The following is a 22,817-nucleotide window of genomic DNA, read 5'->3' on the forward strand; positions in this document are numbered from 1 at the left end:
AGCCTTATATATAACTTAGGGGCATAATAATTTTAGTAACCACATGTAGTATAAGTGTAGAACTGGGGTCTTCACTTGAGTTGTAAATAGGGGGCTTTAGTTGGCTGTTGTGTTTTCAATAAATGTGTTGTTTTGATTGAATGCATTGCAAGTATATCTCTCGAAATGCGATTACCTATGCTTGCATCTAGAAAGTATGTGGCACTAGGTGTCTTTCGGATGCAAAGTCAAGGCCTCTCCCCAAATGAAATCAACTATGCCTCCAAAATTTGACAACATTAACAAGTTGTAAAGAGGTGCAACCTCATGCCAACTCTCCTTACGAATGCTTTCCTTGAATGTGTTTTATTTAAGACATAAAAATAATTTAGCAACAAGTGAGTCGCTATGTATGTCAATTTCGGCGCACTTTTTTGGCCACAACAAGTCATTGAGGAACTTCTACGACAACTTTTTGGTCTAAGATGCAATTTCTTGGTCTCCAAAGGTATTGCAAATTGATGACCTTTTGCAACAGCTTTTTGGTCTTAGATGCAATGTCTTGGAGTGTGCGTATTGCAAGATATGTTTTAACATACACAGGGATTGGAAGCTCTTGGATGGCGTCATCATAATACATATACAAAGTGAGTATGGGTGCACGTTTAAAAGCTAAAATGATTGGAGATCTTGTTTTGTTCAGTCAAAGAAAGCAATAAGGAGATCTGTGTGTGTGTGTGTGTGTGTGTAACACGAGTCTTTCTCTATCTTCATTTTGCGAATGAACGGGCCCCGTACTTTCTCTATGTGTGTCTTCCTCCCATGACATGTGGCGCCATGTGAGGGTGAGGTGGCGAGCTGAAAGAATGGAGGTGACGGCTGGCCCTCTCTCTGGAACCCGTTTTAAAGGCAGTGAGCAGCTAAGCCACAAGCACACTCTCTTTGGCAAGCAGACTGCAAGCAGGGTAAGGGATAGGCAAGAGCGCATGGGAGAAATCTATGCAGGGAAGAGCCAAGAGCTCTCTCTCTCTCTCTCTCTCTCTCCCCCCCCCCCCCCCCCCCCCCCCCTCTTTGCTGCTGATGAGATGTTCTGGATGGAACAACTAACGATGCGTTCCTGTCCTGACCTTGTCTATCATAGTGGACTCCAAGCAGTATAGCCAATGAGGCTATGAGCGTGCAAGTAGCAATAGAGACAAGATATTGAACTTGCGGGCTGAACTCTCTCTCTCTCTCTCTCTCTCTCTCTCTCTCTCTCTCTAGTCTGTAGAGGAGGGGCACCAATAGGACTCTTTGCAGAGGGGTGAGGAGTAGGGGGCACATCCGTTGGCGAGGCGATGGAGGTGGAGGGGGGAGGCAGGCGAAAGGGGGCTACGACAGGGGCATGATTCTCGCTGTCTATCTCCTGTGAGGGAGCTGATGTGGAAAGGGGGAGGAGGGGAGAGATTCAGGGATATCAAGCGAAGAATTGAATTATTATTTCAGTATTCCAAAATGGAAATGAGTATAGTATAGATATAGAGGGTTTTTCACAAATAGCTATAACGAGGCTGTGCTAGTTGACGAAGACAGTTTGAAGGTGGCACTTGGTGACGGTTGTCACTCCTACTCAAGATCATGCAGAGAACCCGCACCATTAGGCACGGGGTTTTTCAAATGGGATCAATGGTGGGGTCATTCGAGCCGTCGGATGCAATTTTGTAAATTCGGGGCGAAAAGTAAATTTTGGTCAACACGTAAATTTGGGCCCGCACCTCGAGCTTCGAACCCACGACCTCTTGTGGTGCATGTGCTCTAACAACCATGCCCATGCGTTCATTGAAATAGGTGACATTTAAATGCCACATATGTAAATGCCGGCTGATTTATAAATTCGAGCCACACAATCTTGTAAATTCGAGTCATCCGATCGCATGGCTTACAATACGTGCGCCTCACCATTCTCACCTCCATCCCTGATCCCATTTGAAGGTGCCCATGCCATAATATAGTGCTATGCCCAGAAACTTGAAGGTCCCCGGGGCGGGACCGGGACAAAATCTCTTGGCTCTGTCGCTCTTGCAGAGATGAATATTCCTGGAATCGTGGGTCTTTCAACACGTTGCCAAGTATGTGGGTTGTTGCGAGGTCATTTGATCGAGAGCTGCCGCTCCCAATTTTCGTGGGAGAAGAAAAAGACACAGGCAATAAACGCATACGCATCCGATATACAAAACCAACCTGTCTATGGACGTCTCTTTTCTCCTTTCAACTTTCAAGAATGATAGTAGTCGCATCACAGCATCAGCATCAGCATCAGCATCATGAGGCCTCCTCATGTGATCAGCCTACATTTCCCTGCCCTACAAACATGTATAAATTCAAGCACCGGCCATGGCTTGGGTACATGAAGATGCAGCAAGCAGAGCGACCATCTGCTACTCGCCATGTGTTGATGCACCCTCATCCTCAGGTTCACACACACACAGGCTTAATTCCTTAGCATCAACCGGCCAAAGACAGCCCCTCATCATGGCCACCTCTGGTATTGGTACTGACTCAGTAGTGCACCGCACGGCAGCTCCTTGCATGGCGTTACACAAGGAGCTTTGGACGACTTACCATATGGCAAAAAATATATAATTGCTAGATATATTACTAGTTTCAATACACACATCTAGCAAAAGTGCAAACTAGTAAGCGTGAGAATACTCCTAGATGCTTCAAGTAGTAATTTTCTTACCATATAGTAAGTTGAGTAGCTATATGGTAAGATAATTGCTAGATGAATCAAGAGAGCAATCTCACTTACTAGTTTGAGATGTGTTATGAAACTAGCAATATATCTAGCAACTCAAATATATGAAATAGTAATTCATCTAGTAACTTCAAAGCAAGAAGTAGTAATCCATGTAGCAACTACAATATCCAACTAGTAAGTCAATTAGTAAATAATTGCTAGATGAATCAAGAGAATTCAAGATCACTTGTCAATTTCATACATGAAGTTAATTGAGAGTGCTCATCTAAACATAAAGCATATTAGTCATTTGACCTCAAGCTAATACACATTGGAAATCAACAACCATTGAGAATGTCCATTTAGATACATTACTTAATCATCATTACACAAATGAACGTCTTTTAAAGTTAAAACACCAAGCTTTGAAAAATCGATATGCACTACTCCTTCAACTAAGAGCCATGCCACAAGTCCTCACACATTGTTGAGGAAGTAGTGTCATTCACTTTCCTACCAAAGAATGAATGTGTCTTCTTCAAAGCACAAATAAGTGGGCTTGATCAATTGGTAGATCTCTTCCACTTTTGAGTATGAAGCCACTTCATTAGAATGACTTCTTTGTCTCTAGTAGACAATGTTCTTGCCTACAAAAAAAAATGATGGAAGTGTAAGATTCTAAAATGCTATATCTTTCTCATGTGTAAAAAACTAATGCATGCAAGAGACTTCATATGATCTAAAACACACCTTGATTTCCATAAGAGACTTCTCTCCACCATCTTCTCTTAAGGACTCCTATACCATTGAAGTAATAAAGTTATTTATAAGCAATCAAAGACTATTCTTAAATGAAATCCTAAGTAATTACCTTTTTCTTATGTTTTGCCGCCTTGGAAGCTTTGTCTTTTTCTTCTAACAAATCTTTTAGCTTACTTGTAACCTTTTAAAATAAAAATGACTCAATAACTTAAAATGCTAAGAAGAGCATCACACTTACTCTAAGTAAGATAATGAGAAAATTAAGTATACCTTTCTCTTTCGATTGCTTCTCCTAGAGCTCGCATCCATATCATCCGCAGCACAAGACTCGCTTAAAACTTTTTATCCTTCATTTTTCACGAATAAAAATCAATAGACACTACATAACTAAAATATAGCATGAATCTCATCAACAGATAAGGTTTTTACAATCAAACCTTTTTCGTCACATTATCACCATTGCCACCCCTCTCATGATCTATATGTGTCTCTTTTCCTTGTAATGAGACTTTTGAGCTTTCATCTCTTATAAAATGTTGATACTCCTATACAATTGTAAATAAAACATGATCTTCACAGAGAGAGAGAGAGAGAGAGAGAGAGAGAGAGAGAGAGATTGATTAACAAACCTCATAAGCACTTTTTGGATCATCCTCTTCCATCCATGACATATCAGGAATGTACACATCCTCATCTTTCTACATTCACAAAAAAGAAACATAAATAAAGTAAACTTATTACTACCTCATAGCGAGCATAAATAATTTAAATGTCATAGCACAAAAGAACCTACACGATTTGATATATCATCAGCTTTATCATCGACAACAAACTTCGTCACTTGCTCATCAACATGAGAACTCTCAATCTGAAAGAAGTTTAATGTGAATAACATATAACAAATCAAATAAAACCCCTATCATAAAAGAATATGTACTCACTGTTGCATGAAGCTCTCCTTCTTGATCATCTTTCTCATCCTTGTGCTCAATCGTTATATTATCATCATCCATACATAAGACCTATAATTCTAAATACTATTAAACAAACTTGCAAAGATGTCAAAACAAATATAGGCTCAACATAAATTACTGTACCATGGAGTTGGTTGAGCAAAGTGTCTCTTGGCTTGTCTTCTTTTTGCTCCACTTACGTTTTGCCGCTAATGACTTGATACACCATGTGTATAAATCTTCCTCCTTCCATGGATAAGCCACACCATCTATTGTGATGGCCTTGAGAATTGCTATATTCTCTTTAATGATCCTCAAAACTACATTCTTTCTCTCATTGTTGTTACGAAGATCGCCAATGGCTTCTCCTTTAGCAAACCACTTTCTCACCTCTCCATAATTGACATATAATACTCTATATTGCTCAGGATGCTGTTTTAAGAGAAAATATCGACCATACAACTTATTTTTCTCTCTCAATTTTGGTGGTGGTGGCCTAAAAATCTGATCATACACAACAGGATCATATCTAGGTGGATCACTGATTGCAGCGATGCTAGAGGGATCCGAAGTTACCCTCTTATTTCCAGAATAATTTGCTCTCCACACATTGAGAGTTTTAATAGCCTCTTCACTAGATCCTCCTAATAGCTGCTGTAACAATGATTGTGGGCAACTCATACTTGCCCTGACAAAGTAACAAAATCATATTTACGATACAATATTTATAAATTTAAATCAAATAACTGAAACAAAACAACATAAAATCATTTTTAAAGAGTTTTCAATCAAAATTCTTATACATCACAAAAGAGAGAAAGTTTTTGTGTAGAATCAACTTTAAAGAGAGTCCTGAATAAAATAGTAGATACAAATGCTTATACATCATGGAGATCGCCACATAATAGGTATCCATTGTTCAAGCACACCAGGTTTTGTAACTTTTTTTTGTCTTATCACAGTCCAATTTTTTATTAGAATATGATAGCTATCCCAACTTCTCCAATGATCTTCTTCGGTGTGAATAGTCCTCGTATTTCTTTGATGTACATCAGGCTTCAAGATGGCAAGTCTTGCCAATTTTTCCTCAGGATTTGATTCCCTTACCACAGCATGTTGAAAGACTTTTTCAAGTCCACTATTCATAGAAACTCTCACTATATCTTGTTCCTCTAACCATAAAGGAACATTCCCACATTGTCCTTCCATAAGCAATCTATCTCTGTGCTTCAAGTCCTTTACTTCATAGGCAATGAGCTTTTGGCTTTTAGGTAGTGACATTGGTATAAATTTATGAAGAAGAGAGTAAATAGGCTGGATACAATCCCATGTAAAGGGCATTGGTGTCTTCTCAAGGACACTCATTCCTGTGATTGCATCAATGAGTAACCTTTCAGAGTCATCATCACCTACGATGCATTGTCTGTAGTATCTTCCTCCAAAGAAAAGCATAGACTTCCCATTGAACTGCATTGAGAAAAGAGAGGTGATACAAGCCTTCCAATGTCCGCGTTTATCTGACATACTATTTGTATCCTCAGCTCTCACTACCACATGGGAGCCAACTTTATATATTTCTCCTCTGTACATTACCTTTTCGTATATCTTTAAATCTGCAATTGGAAAGCTCTCTTTCATATTCCAAAACCTCTTTAAAAATATGGACTCCTCAGTTGATGGCTCTCGATAGATGCATCTTTTCCTTGATATACAAATTCCCTTCAAAAGAAGACAATCAATACAAGGTGCACTATGGCCATATTTCAAGAGAGCATTCCACAGGGATCTTGCCTTGGCCACCGATGAAACAACTAAGAGCCCATCCATATGATGTGCAGAACACTCATGCAATTGGTCTTCATTACATGGGACATTGCTGAGTCCACTCATTGAGGAATGTAGATCTCTCAAGAATCTTTGATCAGGTAAGAGACCATCGTTGTCAGAGCGGACAGATTGAAAAACTTTAGTGAAAAACTTCCTCAAATAGAATTGGACGAATGATGCCTCATCGCTGAGATTATTGGTCTTGATGGTGCTATAGATCTTCACAAGACGCTCGAATATGTAGCACCAATAACGATCATGTAGCCCATGCCGAATTATATCGTCAAGAAGCTCACCATTACCTACAATCAAAATGGAAATAAATAGTTATGCTCACACACATAGCAAAACCAAGTAACTCTCAAAAATGAGAGAAATATATATACCGGCGATATGCTCTAAAGGTGATGAATTAGCCCCAAATGCCTCTTCCCTTCGAACTCTCCAAGATTGCAGTAGTATCTTCATAATTCTAATATCCTCCATGGACCAACCATGATCTCTACTGTAGTTATAAAAGCTATGAGCTATATCTACCAAGAGAGTTCCCAAAACATGCATTTTTGGCGAAATACCATTTACAGTTTTTAGGATATATGGAAGGCACCATTGAATAAACTTTTGATTCTCTTCAGCTTTGAAGCACTCAAAGTAGTTACTGGGAGAGTTTGGCCACCTTCCGTAGCGGATAGTGTTGGGCACATCCTTTGTAAGTGAAGACACTGCTGAATCTATCTCTTTCTTAAGAGCGTTGTTAGAGCTTTCAAATAACTGAGCAATATATTTCTTGAAGACGTTTAATGCTAAAGTGTGCATAACATCATACACACAATCAAGAGATATATCAAATCCATATAAGTCAGAGAGCCTCCAAAGTATGGACTTGCCTGATAGGCCTGCTTGTTTCCATGCAGCTTCCTTCTCTGCTTGTGTGCAGCAACGCTTGGCCTCTTCTAAGGCAGATTTCATCTCCTCAAATGTTCGTTGTGGTGGTGGATATCTTGCCTGGTAGCGATTTCCATCATAGACATATCGTCCATCAGGCCTGGTGGCATCTCTTACCAAAGTTGCCTGAGCTTTATCACGACGACAAAACTCTTGTCCTCCATTCTTGAGTATACCTATTTTGCACTGAGCCGGATGGTCGCCGGTAACCATCATGAGCAGTGCACGTATCTTGCAAGACTTGGAAAACCCTTGTGGATTGTCGAAAATCCTGTCTAGTGGATACTCATATAATACATCTATCCCATCCAAAAATAAGCTTTCAAGTTCATCCACCAACGGAGTTAGAAATGTTCCAAATACATCTCCTGAACTTTTTATAATCTTTTTGCAATTTTGCGAAATAAACAAAACTGGTAAAACATCTATGGAAGAACTACATCCAACATTAAGCAGTGATATTTCCACAACACCACAGCTCTTTTGGGTTGTCTTTGACGTTTGAAAGCCGTCCCAATGTAGTAAAATTGCTATATTGCGAGGATCACCCTAGCCAAATGATGACATATATTACACATAAGAAGAATGCAAAAGGAACCTCTAAAAGAGAAGTCAAACTCACCACTTCAATTTTCTTGCGACATTTGATGTCCTGGAAGCACTCAATGCAGATAAAGTTATATACTTCATTCGCAGCATCCCATCCGGTTGTAGTGTTGGATGGCGTTTAAAGACTGGAAATGTAGTGTAGCACTTTTTACATGTTGAATTTGAGCAAACCACAGGCAGTTCATATGATGTACTTGGATTCCAGAAGTCCTTCACTTCTTGAAACTTTGTTCCATCCCAAAAATCGATGATCCTCTGTTCATTGTTGAGTGCAGATGCGTTGTCCCATCTATGTTTGTGACGCCATAGATTTAGCAACTCATGACAGTAGGTACTACTCTTCGTCAGAAGCTGTAACTGAGGACCGATCGGAATATAATCAAAAGAAAGCATAGACTTTCTTGTCTTTTCGCAAATCGGACACTTCTCACAACACTTGGAGCAATCCCTCTTAAACTTTCTAGAAGAGGATCCAGCATTGCATACACATCTTGGAATTTCTCCTACATAGTTATCCTCTATGCTTGGTTGAAGAAGCTGTGGTGGATGTTTTACTCCTAGATTTCCTGTGCAGATACGATAGCGCCGAGCATTAACCATTCCAAGGCCTTTAAGCATGGTTTGCATTTGATCCCAACATGCTGGAACTTGAATACCCCCAAGGTCACCATCCCATGTAGATGGAAGTTGGACTAGCATTTTAGCCAGACTTCTTTTGAAAGAATTTTGAGTGACTCTTGGCCCCCCAAAGTCGCCAAAGAGCAAGCGTAACATTTTATCTTGAACACCAATTGGTAGTCGATGCTCATCCCACAAACTTTGAAGCTCTACTACTCTCTCCACTAACTCCATAAACAAAGTAGAGGACTCATCCTCCTGACTCTCATGGATGTCTATGTTATCCTCATCATTAACTAGCTCCTCCTCACAAGGTAGCTCCAAAGAGGTAAGAGTGGCTCCTTCGTCTGGTTGGGCATTAGATATAAGATCCATGTCACCAACTTCAGATAGATTTGATAGGCCAAAAGTTTTTTTAAAGCTCTCATATTTGCGTATGAGATCTTGATGTCGATAGTAAGTAGACAAGTGCACTTGACGACCTCCTCCACAATACAATGTGCAAGTGCATTGGATGCTCCGATCAAGCTTCTCAACACTCCTTGATTCTCTCTCAATTTGGGAAGAGGATGCCTCTAGAGTTGAAGGCGTTGCTTCGATGATGGGAACATGATGCAATGGAGCTGTATCATGAGAGATGGGCTCCGATTGGACTCTTCTTCTTTTATTTACTGAGGGATGAAGCTTTCCTAGGGAGTCTTGTTGTCGATGTTGATAAAAAGTCCTCTTGGTCACCAAAGCCCAACCACTAGAAGAATGTCTACATAAATAATTGCAAGAGCACTTCCAAGACAAAGTCGAACTCATAGCTGTTAAAAAAAACAGATTACACACAAAAATAGAGAGTTGATAAGGGTAACACTACGAGAAAACTAAAATCAATTAAAGTCCTCCATTGTAACCAAGGGATACAAAAAGCATGGTTCACCCCCAGGAAAGAGTGGTGGAAGAACACATGTAACAATTTTTCTTGCAGGTAAGAGGCTCAACAAAAGGTAGAATCTATATTGCAGAACATCGTGAGAAATACTTTGGGTTCCAAGATAGGAAATCTTGTAGTAATCTACAAGCTAGAGACAAATCTTTCTTCACTAATAGCATTCCTAAATTTAAATACCAAGCAGTAGTGTCATCAATATAGATAGTTAGATACCTTGGATTTACCAAAAAATGTACTATGCACGTAGATAGCTAAGGATCAGTGTGTGGGATTAAGGGATATGTGGGATATTGAGTCCAATTTTCATAAGCACAATTGCACAACCGAGTGTGACAAGTGTTACAATGGCCATCCACGTTTTCTAAACTTTTAGCTTTGCCATTATATTTTGAGTTAAACATGCTAGAGATTTTTAGTAGCGAGAAGTTTTGATCGAAACCAGGGAACTAAAAGGTCATGTTGTTTGAAGTACACATTATCCAAGGAGAGTCGATGCAAATGAAAGCAAAGTTCAATCCCTTGTCTATGTCCTCGTGCTGTAGTTTCTTCATATCTTGTAGTTCCCTATCTTTTAAATGTTGAATACACTTGAATTCTTGAACATGTTGAACCTAGAAGACGAATTAAAGGATCTTTTTCTCGAAAAAAAATGCTTTGAAATGAAATGCCTTGAAAATGCAATGCTTTGAAATGAAAAGCTTTACTTGTTGATAAGCGAACGAATTACGCCAGGCGCTGCTCGGAAAGCCCTGAAGAAGAGGTTCTCGGAAAGCCCTGAAGAGGAGGTTCGAGAGACTCTGTCACAGAAATTAAAGAGCAAGCCTCAATATATATATTATGCTTTGAGCAAGTTGAGTCACTTTCACGTTTTGATTATTAATATTCTGCAAGCTCAGTGTACTACTGATTCCAGACGAGGCCACTCAGAGAAGCAATTAGAGGGGGCGAAGTCCTGAGTTGAAGAGGAAGCCATAGAGAGAAGCTAGGAGTGATCAAAGAGGGATCAGGAGAAAGAGAGAGAGATATGTGTCCGAGAGCTCGAGGGCCAGCTAGGTGTTGAGAAAGAAAGTTATCTGACGAGCTACAGAGAGGGCTCCAAATTAATGTCAGGCTGGGCGAGCAATAGGCGACACAAAAGAATCCCATGTACAGGAGGTCGAGCTCAGGATTAGCATTTGCAAAGATAAAGGCCTACAGAGGACCGGCCTGGGTACGGTGGGCATCTGCTCGGACTGATCAAGCTCAGAGAGCGTGCACCGGAGAAGGATAGAGGTGGGAAACACAGGGGAGGCGAGCTATGAATTGAGAGCCATTAGTGGTGACAAGTGTGCCAGAGTCTACAAAAGGAGTGCATGATACTGGAGATAGGATGGCTGCCCATTGCAAAGGAGCTGGTTGAGGTGTTGAGGATTGCCAAGGAGAGCTAGTGCTGCAGAGGGAAAATTGCAAGAGCCAAGAGCAAGGGGTTTGTGTGTGCACAGTGAAGGGATCTGACGACGGATAAAAAAACACTGCTGAGTATACCTGCTAAATCGAACTCGAAGGCCAGGACGTGCTAAATCTGAATTCGAAGGCTGGAAACGGCAGCGCGCGTAGTATATACTGCAACATGCGGTCTTCAATACCCTCACACACCAGCGCCAGCTAGTCAGGACGTCGAATAGCTTCAAATTCAGAAGCCGAGCAGCGGCATCGAGAAGCGGGCCTGCAGAGCACAACAGCAACTGATAAAAGTCGACGTGCAGTAGGCCTCGATTGTGAGCAGCAAGGCTAGGGAATGAACGCGATATTCAGCAAGGGCATGCTAGCGCGCGAGTTCAGGGAGCAGGCTAGAGCTAGGCGAGCTCGATATTTGGCGCCATGGCTGAGTTTAGCAGGCGTATAATTTCTCGCCTGGATGACAGCTGGAGATAGGATAGAGAGAGAAATGAAATGAAATGGAATGAAATGTTATATTAAAAGACTTATGACCTATGACTCTTGATGCTTCCTACTCGTATATTGGTGGCTTCTCAAGTTTATTGGAGAGAATCTAATAAGATCCCTTACCTAAAGTAAAATCCTCCACCACCAAAATCTCAAACAGTGTGGCAAATTCGAACTTGGGAGCTAGCCGACTCTAGAGAGCATTTCGCATAAGCCATGCCGACGAACATCCATGTTGTCGACAACTCAACAACCAACGTTAAAAAAATAATAAAGGCCCCCCTTTCTCTGTCGCGCGCTCGCTTCCTAGCCTGCTGCTCATGCCACCCCCCCCTCCGGTGTTTACAATTGTTCGTGACTCCGGCTCAGTTGTCAGCAAAACTGACCATGCGCCATCATCTGCGCCAAGCCTTGCCCCATCCCTCCTCCTACCTTGCATGCCCGACTTTTCTTCTGGTATTCGACTTTCGGTTTGAGGGTATCTTGGGTAGATACCCACTAATAAAACAATTTGCAAAATCGTGACGACATACTGGTAAGTGCCAAAAGAAATTCATTTGCTGGAATATTCCGTAGAATCCCTACTTCCTTACTTTCTGCCAACACAGACGCATAGCATGCCTTCCCTTGCCCTTGCAAATCTAACGCAGAGAGAGAGAGAGAGAGAGAGAGAGAGAGAGAGAGAGAGAGAGAGAGAGAGAGAGAGAGAGAGAGAGAGAGAGAGAGAGAGAGAGAGAGAGAGAGAGAGAGAGAGAGAGAGAGAGAGAGAGAGAGAGAGGGAGAAGATAATATTTGGTGACAACCCAAACATGGAGGGAATAGAATGATGAGGTCTTGAAAGTTTTTCTAGTATATCGCTAAAAGCCTCTGAAATAAAGGATCTGTACAAAGATATAAGTATATCTAAAATATAAAAACAGTTGAGAAGTGTAGAGACAATATTAAATTAGTGGGTTCAAGCAATGCTGCACAATATGCTTGCCAAAGTATTCGATGCATGATTGTAAATAAAAATATAATAATGATCTAATGACTCTAAATGACTTCCACATGTTAAACTGATCATTTATAATGGGAAATTGCTAAAGAAAAAGCTAGATATTGAGATAGAGGAGACAATAGGGATCTAAAGGAGAGGTATAGGGGGAAAGGGCATGTGCCAAGGGCAAGTGCAAAATAGGGGATTCAAGATTGAAGGAGAATAGCAAAGTGCTAAGACATCCAAAGGAAATTCAGCCTAGGTAAGAATACAATCAGGAAGACTTAGAGTTCTCATTATGAAATGCAGTGCAAAGTGACTCAAAGAGATCACAATGGAGGATAGTATGTTGTCTTTAGTGTATGAATAAGATGATGAAGTGAGTTCACATGAAGATTGGATGTTTATTTGAAGTTCAAAGAAGTGTGAGTTTACGCTTAAGAAGCCACTCATCAGTCATGATGAGGCACATGCACACGAGAGACTTGTGTGGATCAGCATGTTATGACAAAAGCTCACGTGACAGAATTTGAGTCATGTTCATGACATTATCACATGTTTATAATGATCAAAATAATCATGTAACTCTGGTCAATGTGACTTATGATATATGTTATATGTCAGAATGTAGCATAGAAATGTGATTTTGTCTATCTGGTATTTATGTGACATCTTTCTGAAATCTTGCTAATGAATGAACATTGCAATCAAGAATTTGACAATGTGTGTATGAGCATATGTACAAGATGTTCATGTGAAAATTGATTCGTTTGGATTGATTTGTGATAGGATTCAGTGCAGATGTATTGGTCAGAAGGTAATGAGATCTGCTATCAAAGATATTACATGTTTGGCTGTGAGAATATACTCTGATTTTGTGGAATTTAGGCAAACTTAGTAGAGTAAATGCAATATCATTTCTAATATGTGAGGCATATAGACTGGTGAGATGGTAGAGACATTGAGCCAATGTGTGAACTTCATCTAGGAATGAATTGTTGGAATGATTTTGAAGATTATGATGAATAGATGGTTGTAATGAGATCGAGAATGATTTAGAATTTGTCTTTAAGAGATTGAGGTTATTAGAAAATTGTCTTCCAAGAAGGACCTGAAGGTAAGACAAAATGTCAGGGTTGTGAGGAGAGCCTGGAGTAGGTTGACGTAGATAGTGATGTGATGTGACCTTGATAGTGATAGGTTTGTTCCATCTATGAACTATGTCATTGACTGATTGAATATGTCATGTTGATGTTTGCAATGAAGCAATGTAAGCAGTGCATGAAGGACTCCGGGAATTGGCAATTGGCCATGCAGTCAGAGATGACAGCTCTGCATAAAAACCAGACATGGAAGCTAGTTAAATTACCACGGGCAAAAAGGCTCTACCTTGTAAATGGGTTTACAGGTATAAGATCACCGCTCATGATAGTCAGCCAAAGTACAAAGCAAGGCTTGTTGCCAAGGGCTTTAAGCAAGAACAAGGCATTGACTTTGATGAAGTCTTCTCTCCGGTGGTCAAGATGACTACATTGAGATGCTTTCTTGCATTGGTTGCCATATTAGATTTGGTGTTGCACCAAATGGATGTCAAGACAGCGTTCTTGCATGGTGATTTAGATGTGGAAATTTACATGCAGCAGCCAGAAGGGTTTGTTGAGAAAGGCAAGGAAGATTGGGTATGCCAGTTGTTAAAGAGTCTTTATGGCTTAAAACAATCACCGAGGGCATGGTACCATAAATTCCACAAGTTTATGCTTTCTCAAGGCTACAAACGTAGTGAGTCCGATCACTGTCTATATACAAAGAAGGCTAAGGATGGCAGTTGGCTGATCCTTATTTTGTATGTGGATGACATGTTGATTGCTGGCAAGCACTTGGAAGAAATTTCAGCTTTGAAGTCAAAGATGGCAAAATCGTTTGACATGAAAGACATGGGTGAGGCAAGTCATATACTTGGTATGCGCATTGAGAGAGACAGATCAAAGAAGTTGATTTGGTTATCTCAAACAGAGTATATTGACAAGGTTTTGCAACGTTTCAATATGGAGAAGGGAAAGGCATTGAGTGTTCCATTGCCACCATATGTGAAACTTAGCAAACAAAATTGTCCTGTGTCTGAGGAAGAACAGGCTGAAATGGATAAGATTCCATATGCGTCTGCAGTGGGTAGTTTGATGTATGCAATGATTGCTACTCGCCCAGACATTGCATTTGCACTGGGAGTAGTAAGTCGATACATGTCAAACCCAGGCAAGAAACATTGGGAGGCAGTGAAAGGAATATTGAGATACCTGAAAGCTACAAAGAGTATGCGTATATGCTATGGGAGTCAGGAGCTAAGTGTAAAGGGTTTTACAGACTCAGATTATGCAGGTGACTTAGACAACCGAAGGTCTACGTCAGGGTATGTCTTTACATTGGCTGGTGGAGCAGTATCATGGCATTCTAGATTACAAGATTGTGTTACTCAGTCTACTACAGAGGCTGAATATGTTGCAGCATTAGAGGCATGCAAAGAATCAATTTGGCTTAATCGACTAGTAACAGATTTGGGAATCAAAGAAGAGATGCCTGTGTTATATTGTGATAGTCAAAGTGCTATACAATTGGCTCGCAATCCAGTTTATCACTCAAAGACAAAGCATGTGGATGTGAAGTATCATTTCATCAGGGAAATGCTCGAGGATAGGCAACTTCAGCTTGTCAAAGTTCACACCACAGAAAATCCTGCTGATCTACTTACAAAAGGACTTCCCTCAGAGAGCTTTGCGCATTTTCGCAAGCAGTTAGGTGTAGGGTAGTACATCACTTCTCTACATCTCTTGTATATTAGCTTGTATAGTAGCTTCTCTCACACTTAAAGTACCACATTGGACTTTAAGTGGGAGGTTGTTGGGGTATAAAGCCCAATGTGGTCGCCCAGGTAAGTGGGCGGGCCGCCAGGTATGTACACATATTCTTTTGTAAAAACCTAATAAGAACTCACTATGCTCTACACATTACATTAGAGCGAGTTCACCATATCGTCGTGCTCTTCTTTTCGCACTCTCTCTCGCATCGCACTTCCGCTCGTACTCCTTCAAAAAGAACCAATAAGAATTAAGCTCTCTAGAAGACTATTGGACGGTCTCCCAAGGGGTCCAATGAGCATTCAACAACCCAATGGCTTGCCTGATTCCTATTGGCCAGGAGGCAAAGGGGTCCAATGAGAGTTTAGTTGAATTAAGTAATTACGTAAAGATCTCACAAAAGGGGAAAGGGGGACACATGTCAGAAGACTATCACTTATGCTTTTTGATTTTCATTGGCTAGGCCTGGGGAGGTCCAATGAGGTGTGAGAATGAGCAAATAGCAAGAGGGGTCGATCAAGAGAGAGAGGGGACTGATTTTTGGAAGGCATTATCACACACACACACACACACTCACACAATCTCATGTGTGAAGAAAAGAAGACTTTGTCTCCTTCTCAAGCTTGTGAGAAGGGAGGCCTAAACCAACAACTCTTGGATTTGTGATGCAAATCCAACCAAGAGCCAAGCTTCAATGCATGCTTATCTCCTCTACCATGCTAATCAATAAGCTAAGCTATGATAATATGAGTGATTATGTGAGGAGATGTACATCTTTCCCGTAAGAATACTCCTTCTTCCTCTAAATCTACTCTCATACCCCGCTAGCTCTCACCATCTTCGAAGGTGTGTGAGGTCTTGGGTCTGAGACCGTGAGGCAATTGATGTTGTGTTTGATAAGTGTTTTGCTTAGTGTATGAACTTTCCATATTCATTGCACTAGCTACTATTGAAGGAACACAAAGAATTGCATTGTAAAATGTCTCTCTTGATGGGAGAAAGCATAATACAAAGCCTTTTGGAAGGGGGACCGGCTCCATGCAAATCCGGTCCTCAACTGTTGTCAGTTGCTTAACTTCTCTCTCTTTTGAAGTATTATTCATGCTATCTAACTAGGTGTTATACTTTTCGTTGCTCTCTCCACCAAAACACTCTTGTTATTCTCATTAGGAAGCTATTTTAATGAAATGCTCACTATGTTCATGCTATTTTCCGCTACACACAAGTTATTAGACAATTAAATGTTACACTGACTTATCAAAGCACAAAAGTTACTGATTAGATTTTAGTTTCATTTGCCATCTCGTGTACTACATCTTGATTCGAGATGTCATCTCTTGGAAACATTTTGAGCGCATATGCACTATGTAAGAGGTTGACATAGCTAAAATATACATGGTGAGATGAAGAATCAGCACGCCAAGTTCTGGATGTGTGTCATGCCTTAAAGGGCATCTCTTGGATTGTCCATATGTTTGAAAGTGTCTCAATTGTTGTCTCTTGGACTATGGTTACCTTTGAGAGCACAACAAGTTGTTGATGAAATTCCAATCCCAAAGGTCATCTCTTGACATGTATGCAAGTGTGGTTTACTTTTGAGATTCCAAAAAGTTGTTAATTGGTTGAGAAAGATGTATATTTCAAGCACTTATTGGTCAATATGTATGCCTAGTGCGGTGCCCTTCTAAGAAGGACATGACCACATAGACAATGAAGCTTTTGGTAGTTTTTGTTAGATTCAAAGCGAGGGTGTCTCATCAGATTCAAGCATCTTGGCTTGCATATTCAAGGCCAGTGGCATTATGCAAAAAGCTAATATGGTGAATATATACAATGTGAAATTATTAGTCGAGGATGATCCAAAAAAAACGATATGCTTGGCAATCTTCTGTTGAAACATATGACAATAGTATGGTATTTGCAAAAGCACGAAAGTGCTTAGCTACCTTCCTATTCAAAATTGACTACATAGTATGTCCAAGTGGCGAAGGACAAAGAAGGTCTAGGTTGTTTTTCTCGGATGCAAAGAGAGGACCTCTTAGTAGATTCAACATCTTGACTTGCATCTTCAAATAGCATTATGCAAAAAGCTGATATGGTGAACATATGGAGGGCGAGATTATTAGTCGAGGACGAATCACGATCCAAAAAAATAGAATGCTTGCCAATGTTCAATTGAAACATATGACAAATGTACGGCATTTACTGAAGCAGTAAAAGCGCTTGGCTAGCTTCTTGTTCAAAATTAAGTACATGGTATGTCCAAGTGGCTAGCTTCTTGCTCAAAATTGACTAGCTACATGGTATGTTCAAGTGGTGAAGGGAAAATAGCTCTAGGTTGTTTTCAACAAAACCAAAGTGAGAGCCTCTTCCTAGCTATAGATGCAATCACCTATGCCAGCATCTTGAAGGATAATGCGTGTCTAAGAGTGCATTGATTGTGGAGTATGCCCAATAGTAGATGTCAAAAAACTCTCTCTCTCTCTCTCTCTCTCTCTCTCTCTCTCTATCTCTCTCTCTCTCTCACACATACACACACACACATGCACACACACACACACAATCGGGTTGTATTTTGTGTACATAAGAGACCTTTGGAGATGCACAATGGCCTATATGACGAATGTAAAACGAACCATTGTGGGGGTGCATACTTCTATGTGATGTAGCCAGGATCTCGATAGAAAAGAACTGATAATCTCACCCATCTGTGAAGAAAGACATATCGACGATGCTCCCCACCTGCCCCCCCCCCCCGTCCCCCCCCTCTCTTTCTCTCGCTTCGCCTCCCTCCCCCGTTGAGAGAAAGGGTCACATGTTCATAGTTGTATAACATGAAAAGATGAAATGCTTATGAATAACAATTACATGTCGTAATTAAGTATGAGTAACTGCAATATAGTAAGTGCATAAGAACAACAATATTACTTGTTCTATCTAACAACAACATCTAATTGCTATATGGGAATTTCAAAGTGACTATGATTTTGCTACTTCTATTTGGTAAATATACAAAATTGCTATATAGCAATTGGTTTAGAAGTAAGATTCTTTTTTTCATCTAGCAATTAAGTTAAAAGGTAGTCTTAATTGCTAGTTCAATTGGGCTCGCACACAAGGCTTGCTATTTGCATCTAGCAAATAAATCAAATGTTGGAAGGATTACTATATGGGAGTACGTCTAAAGCTCCTTGTGTTACAGGATATGAGCCCACATTTGCACTCTCCGTCACCAAGGGTTTGGAGGAGTCAAGACCCTCGCCGTTTGCGTTACCTATCGACTCTGAGAACAAGGCAAGAAGATCAAGCTCTGGTCTTTCGAGCCACCGCATATGCGCACGTTTCACCTGTCCTGGATTTCCTTCTTCACCTGCTTCGTCTCCAGCTTCGCAGCAGCACCTCTTCTGCCAGTCATTCGAGACAACCTTGATCTTACCAAGCGCGATATTGGCAATGCAGGGATTGCCTCTGTCACCGGCTCCATTGCATCACGTCTCCTAATGGGTGCCCTTTGCGATCTCATTGGACCTCGGTACGGGTGTGCTTTCATTGTCATGCTCACAGCCCCGGCGGTCTTTTGCATGGCAACAGTGTCCACTCCCATCTGTTTCCTTCTCTCTCGCTTCTTCATTGGATTTTCGCTTGCAACCTTCGTGTCTTGCCAATACTGGATGAGCTCGTTTTTCAATGCGGAGATTGTTGGTTCTGTTAATGGCACCACGGCTGGGTGCGGTAACTTGGGAGGTGGAGCAACACAGCTCATTATGCCCCTTATCTTTGACCTTATTCGCGGTCCGATGGGTGCCGCAGACTTCTCTGCATGGAGGCTCTCCTTCTTCGTGCCCGGTGTCATGCACATAATTATGGGTCTCATTGTGCTCACTATTGGGCAGGACTTACCGGATGGCAACTTCAAGGAGCTATAAAGCAAGGGGACTCAAGTGAAAGACTGCTTCTCCAAGGTGCAATCTTATCTAGAGCTATATTTAATGTTGAACATTGGTGCAAATTTGTATGTGTACTGAGTGTGTTTGTGTTGGCACCTGCTATTGTGTGTCTAATGTGTTTCTCCTTCCAGATGATGCCCTTTGGCCAATTGGGAATTAGTTCAGTCTTGATTCTTTACTTGTTCTATACATGCAGGTGTTCTTGTACGCTGTTACCAATTACAGAACTTGGATCTTTGCGCTCTCGTATGGGTATTGCTTTGGTGTAGAGCTCACCATGGATAACATTGTGGCGCAATACTTCTACGACAGGTTCAACCTCAACTTACATACAGCTGGCATCATCGCCTCTGTATTTGGCATGGCAAATGTTGTGGCCCGCCCCTTTGGGGGCATCTTGTCAGACTGGGCTGCTCGTTTGTACGGAATGCGGGGCCGTTTGTGGGCTCTTTGGGCAATCCAGACCCTAGGTGGAGTGTTCTGCATTCTGCTGGGGCTTTCTGGGAATTTAGCCGGGGCGATTGTGACGATGGTCATCTTTTCGCTGTTTGCAGAAGCTGGAGCAGGGCTTACTTTTGGTATCATCCCCTTCATATCTCGCAGGTGCATTTTTTTATTGATTTTGTTTTTCTACCGTGCACGGGCAATTCAATATGTGCGTTTATGTCTGTGTTTGATGAGGTTTAACTATATATTGTTCGCTTTTGTGCAGGTCTTTGGGTATTATATCCGGTTTCACGGGTGCGGGTGGAACTTTTGGCTCCATGCTTACACAGCTTATTTTCTTCACAAGCTCAACATATTCTGATCAGAAGGGCATAATGCTCATGGGTTTCATGGTTATTTGTTGCACGCTACCCATCGTCACTGTCTATTTCCCTCAATGGGGTGGCATGCTATGGCCAGCTGCCATTGATGCGACAGAAGAAGCCTATTATGCCAAAGAATGGAGTAGTGCAGAGCAAGACAAGGGCATGCATGCAGCTAGCATGAAATTTGCTCATAATAGTAGAGGGGAGCGAGGTAGGCGTGTGGCATCAGCTCCGACACCTCCGCAAGGTGGAACACCAGTTCATGATTTGGCATGAGTGGGAAGGAGAGATTATGGATGCATTTTGTCCTAACACTAAGGGGAGGTTAGTGTTTCAATGCTTACCATATATTCATGTCTATACTGTAAGACATCAGAGCCATGTCTTGTTGCTCCCCTTGAGAGTACATAAGCATAGTATGTCATGAGTGACGAAGAATGGTGTTTTTCTGTACATTTTTCCCATTGGGGGTAGTAGTGAAGATTCTCTCTCTTTTTTCTTTCTGCTCTTTTTTATTAAACCATAAGTGTTTTTAGGGTCTTTGAGCTCACCAGATCATACCATTTTTGGCATGTTAAAACATGTTCTAGAGGAGAAGGGAGAAAGGCGTGCAAATTTTTGTGTGCGCCTTTGTTTAGTTAGTGAATGGATCTGTCCCTTAAAGAGCAACATTGACTTCCTTTACATTTCGTTTAATATGAAGCTTCACCTTGTTTGAATGGTGTCGGTGTTTGTGATTGGGACATGTCTGGTAATTTCAATTTGTTTGATTTCAATGCGAAACAAGGTGAAAATTCACTATGGCCTACATAAGGCTATCCATAAAAATTTCCTAATAAAAAGCTTCTTTGAGAAAAATAGAAAGTGACACTATTAATTTTATACATGTAGTGTCACAATATAATATTATGTTCTTTTGAAAAAAATGTCACAATAAACTATTTACATTACAATATATTATAAAAGCATAGAAAAAATGCCCTTAGTTAAAGAGTTGAAAAAATGTCAACACCCTCTCACAAGAGTCGAAAAAAATAATCTAAAATTATCATTAGCTTGTCATGTGGCATTAATCGACAAGCTTTTTTCAATGGTCCAGATTTGCACCCAAAAATCCACCTTTCATTGAGGACGACTTATGTAGTCCAAAAAATGGTAGGTCTTACATATTTCACTATAACGTGCTACCTACATTTTTTTTCTTTTTTGGCCTCTAAAGGCCTTAGTATCCATATGGATGAAGGTCGTTCCAATATTGTTGCTTGACATGTGTTCCTAGAAAGAGCTTTAAAATGTTTTGAAGAGAATTGAAAAGAGAGAAACCGTGTTTTTCCAAATGATCTTTCCCAAAACCATGTCCTTTCAAATGATTTTTCACAAAAGCAGTGTTTAGCTTTTCAAAATTTTTTGGAGGGGATGCAACCAATTGTTTAATATAATAAATTTTCAAACATTTTTGATTCTTTTTATATACCATTAATCATTTTAAAGTTAACTAGATTCCATAAAAGCATGACACATTGCATATAGGCAAGGCCATCTGCGAGGGTCTCTGCTTCAGCTGAGGAGGGCGTGCATGAGCAAGGGAATGCTCCGGGTGGCTTTGCCTGGGGTTACGGACGCTCCTATTGGTTCAAGGAATGATGGGCATGGCGGATTTGGTGTCGTCGAGGAGGTGCCCTGTTGTGTAAGTGTTTGGAGGTTGTCCCTGAGGGGAGGGGCCTTGCCGATCTTGGTCTTGCTCTTCGGCATCAACCTCGCACTATTGATTTTTGGGCAGGGGGGGTGGCGGCTGCCCCTCCTTCCTTCGGAAGGGAATGAAGTCCGCCAGGGAGATATGCGAAGGTGCAGTTGGTGGTTGCTTGGTGCAGTTGGTGATTCCGTGCTTGTCTATTGGTGTTTTGTCTGGCTCGGTTATGCAGGGGTGGCAGGCCTGCATTTTCCTGATGGCTTCATCGATCTTCCCATTGAAGGTGCAAGGCTCTCCTCAAAAGTGTGGGGTGGATGTGTTGTCTTCGGCTTGGATGTGCTTTCTTCGACTAATCTCTTGCGTTGGTGATGGAGCTCTCAAGCTCTCCCCTTATGGCGGTATGTTCTTCTGTTCATCTTGGTGCTCTCTCTTGTAGTAGCCTTCCCGAGATTTGGTGGCAAGATGGCTCCCCTGTTAGCCGGTACTTTGTAATTCTTTTTAGTCACCGTATGTCCGTCTAAACTCATGGATGCCATGGCTTGGGTGAGCATGGATTGCATTGTTTTTTTTTTTTTTGGTGATTTTCAATATATTTTCCACTCACACTTTGTGAGTTTTGCCAAAAAAAAAAAGAAAGAAAGAATAAAATTCTTTTGATTTCCCAAATGCAAAAAGCTTAATCACTTTAGAAAACTACAAATCTACATTTGTTCTAACTACTCGATCCAGTTTAGTTTACTGGGTTCATTCGCCATTTCATTAATTAATTAACTAAGAAGATTCCTTCTCCCTCCCCTTGTGAAAGCAAAAGTCTCTTGCTCAGTGGTTCCCACGCCGTGTCCCCTCTGACCCTTGCCGCTGTGCAGTCGATAGCTGCCCCACTGCATCGTTGCACCATCTCCGCCTGCAATGCCCCCAACCCTTTTGGTAGTGTTTGCAGCGATGCACTTCCCCTGGCATGCTCATGTGTTGCACCCACGTTGGGGCCTGCACACTCGCCACCTCTTCTCCTCATGCGTCACCAGGGAATCCTCTGCACACAATACGTGAATCCCCGGTCTTGGGCACTATGAAGAGGTCACCGCGCTTCTTTAGGCTCGGAACAGCAATCTGGTGGTACCCACTTGCAGGGCTGATGCCATTCGACAGAGATAGGTGATTGTTGCTTTGCCCCTGCGCCCCTCAGTCTATTCTGCGCTCTTGGCCATGCCGATCATCTCTCTCTCACCACTGTCGCCCTTTCGAACTATTGCTTCCTC

The 22,817-nt window shown here is 41.3% G+C and overlaps 1 protein-coding gene and 2 pseudogenes across 1 annotated transcript; 2 read left to right on the plus strand and 1 right to left on the minus strand.

Moving 5' to 3' along the window:
• Nucleotides 1–3,073: 3,073 nt before the first annotated feature.
• On the minus strand, nucleotides 3,074–8,187 carry LOC147421524 (uncharacterized; annotated as a pseudogene).
• Nucleotides 8,188–18,388: 10,201 nt separating this feature from the next.
• On the plus strand, nucleotides 18,389–20,408 carry LOC147421525 (high affinity nitrate transporter 2.4-like; annotated as a pseudogene).
• Nucleotides 20,409–21,444: 1,036 nt separating this feature from the next.
• On the plus strand, nucleotides 21,445–21,927 carry LOC147421526 (uncharacterized). The gene has a single exon (XM_086502540.1). The coding sequence runs from the start codon at nucleotides 21,445–21,447 to the stop codon at nucleotides 21,925–21,927; it is 483 nt and encodes a 160-aa protein (XP_086358666.1).
• The last annotated feature ends 890 nt before the right edge of the window (nucleotides 21,928–22,817 follow it).

This window comes from Adiantum capillus-veneris, chromosome 27 (assembly GCF_014529385.1).
Source record: "Adiantum capillus-veneris isolate H3 chromosome 27, ASM1452938v2, whole genome shotgun sequence".
Classification (NCBI taxonomy): domain Eukaryota; kingdom Viridiplantae; phylum Streptophyta; class Polypodiopsida; order Polypodiales; family Pteridaceae; genus Adiantum; species Adiantum capillus-veneris.

Bases quoted from the DNA above. Each gene is read 5' to 3' on its own strand.
- LOC147421526 (XM_086502540.1), top strand. From the start codon at position 21,445: ATGAGCAAGGGAATGCTCCGGGTGGCTTTGCCTGGGGTTACGGACGCT.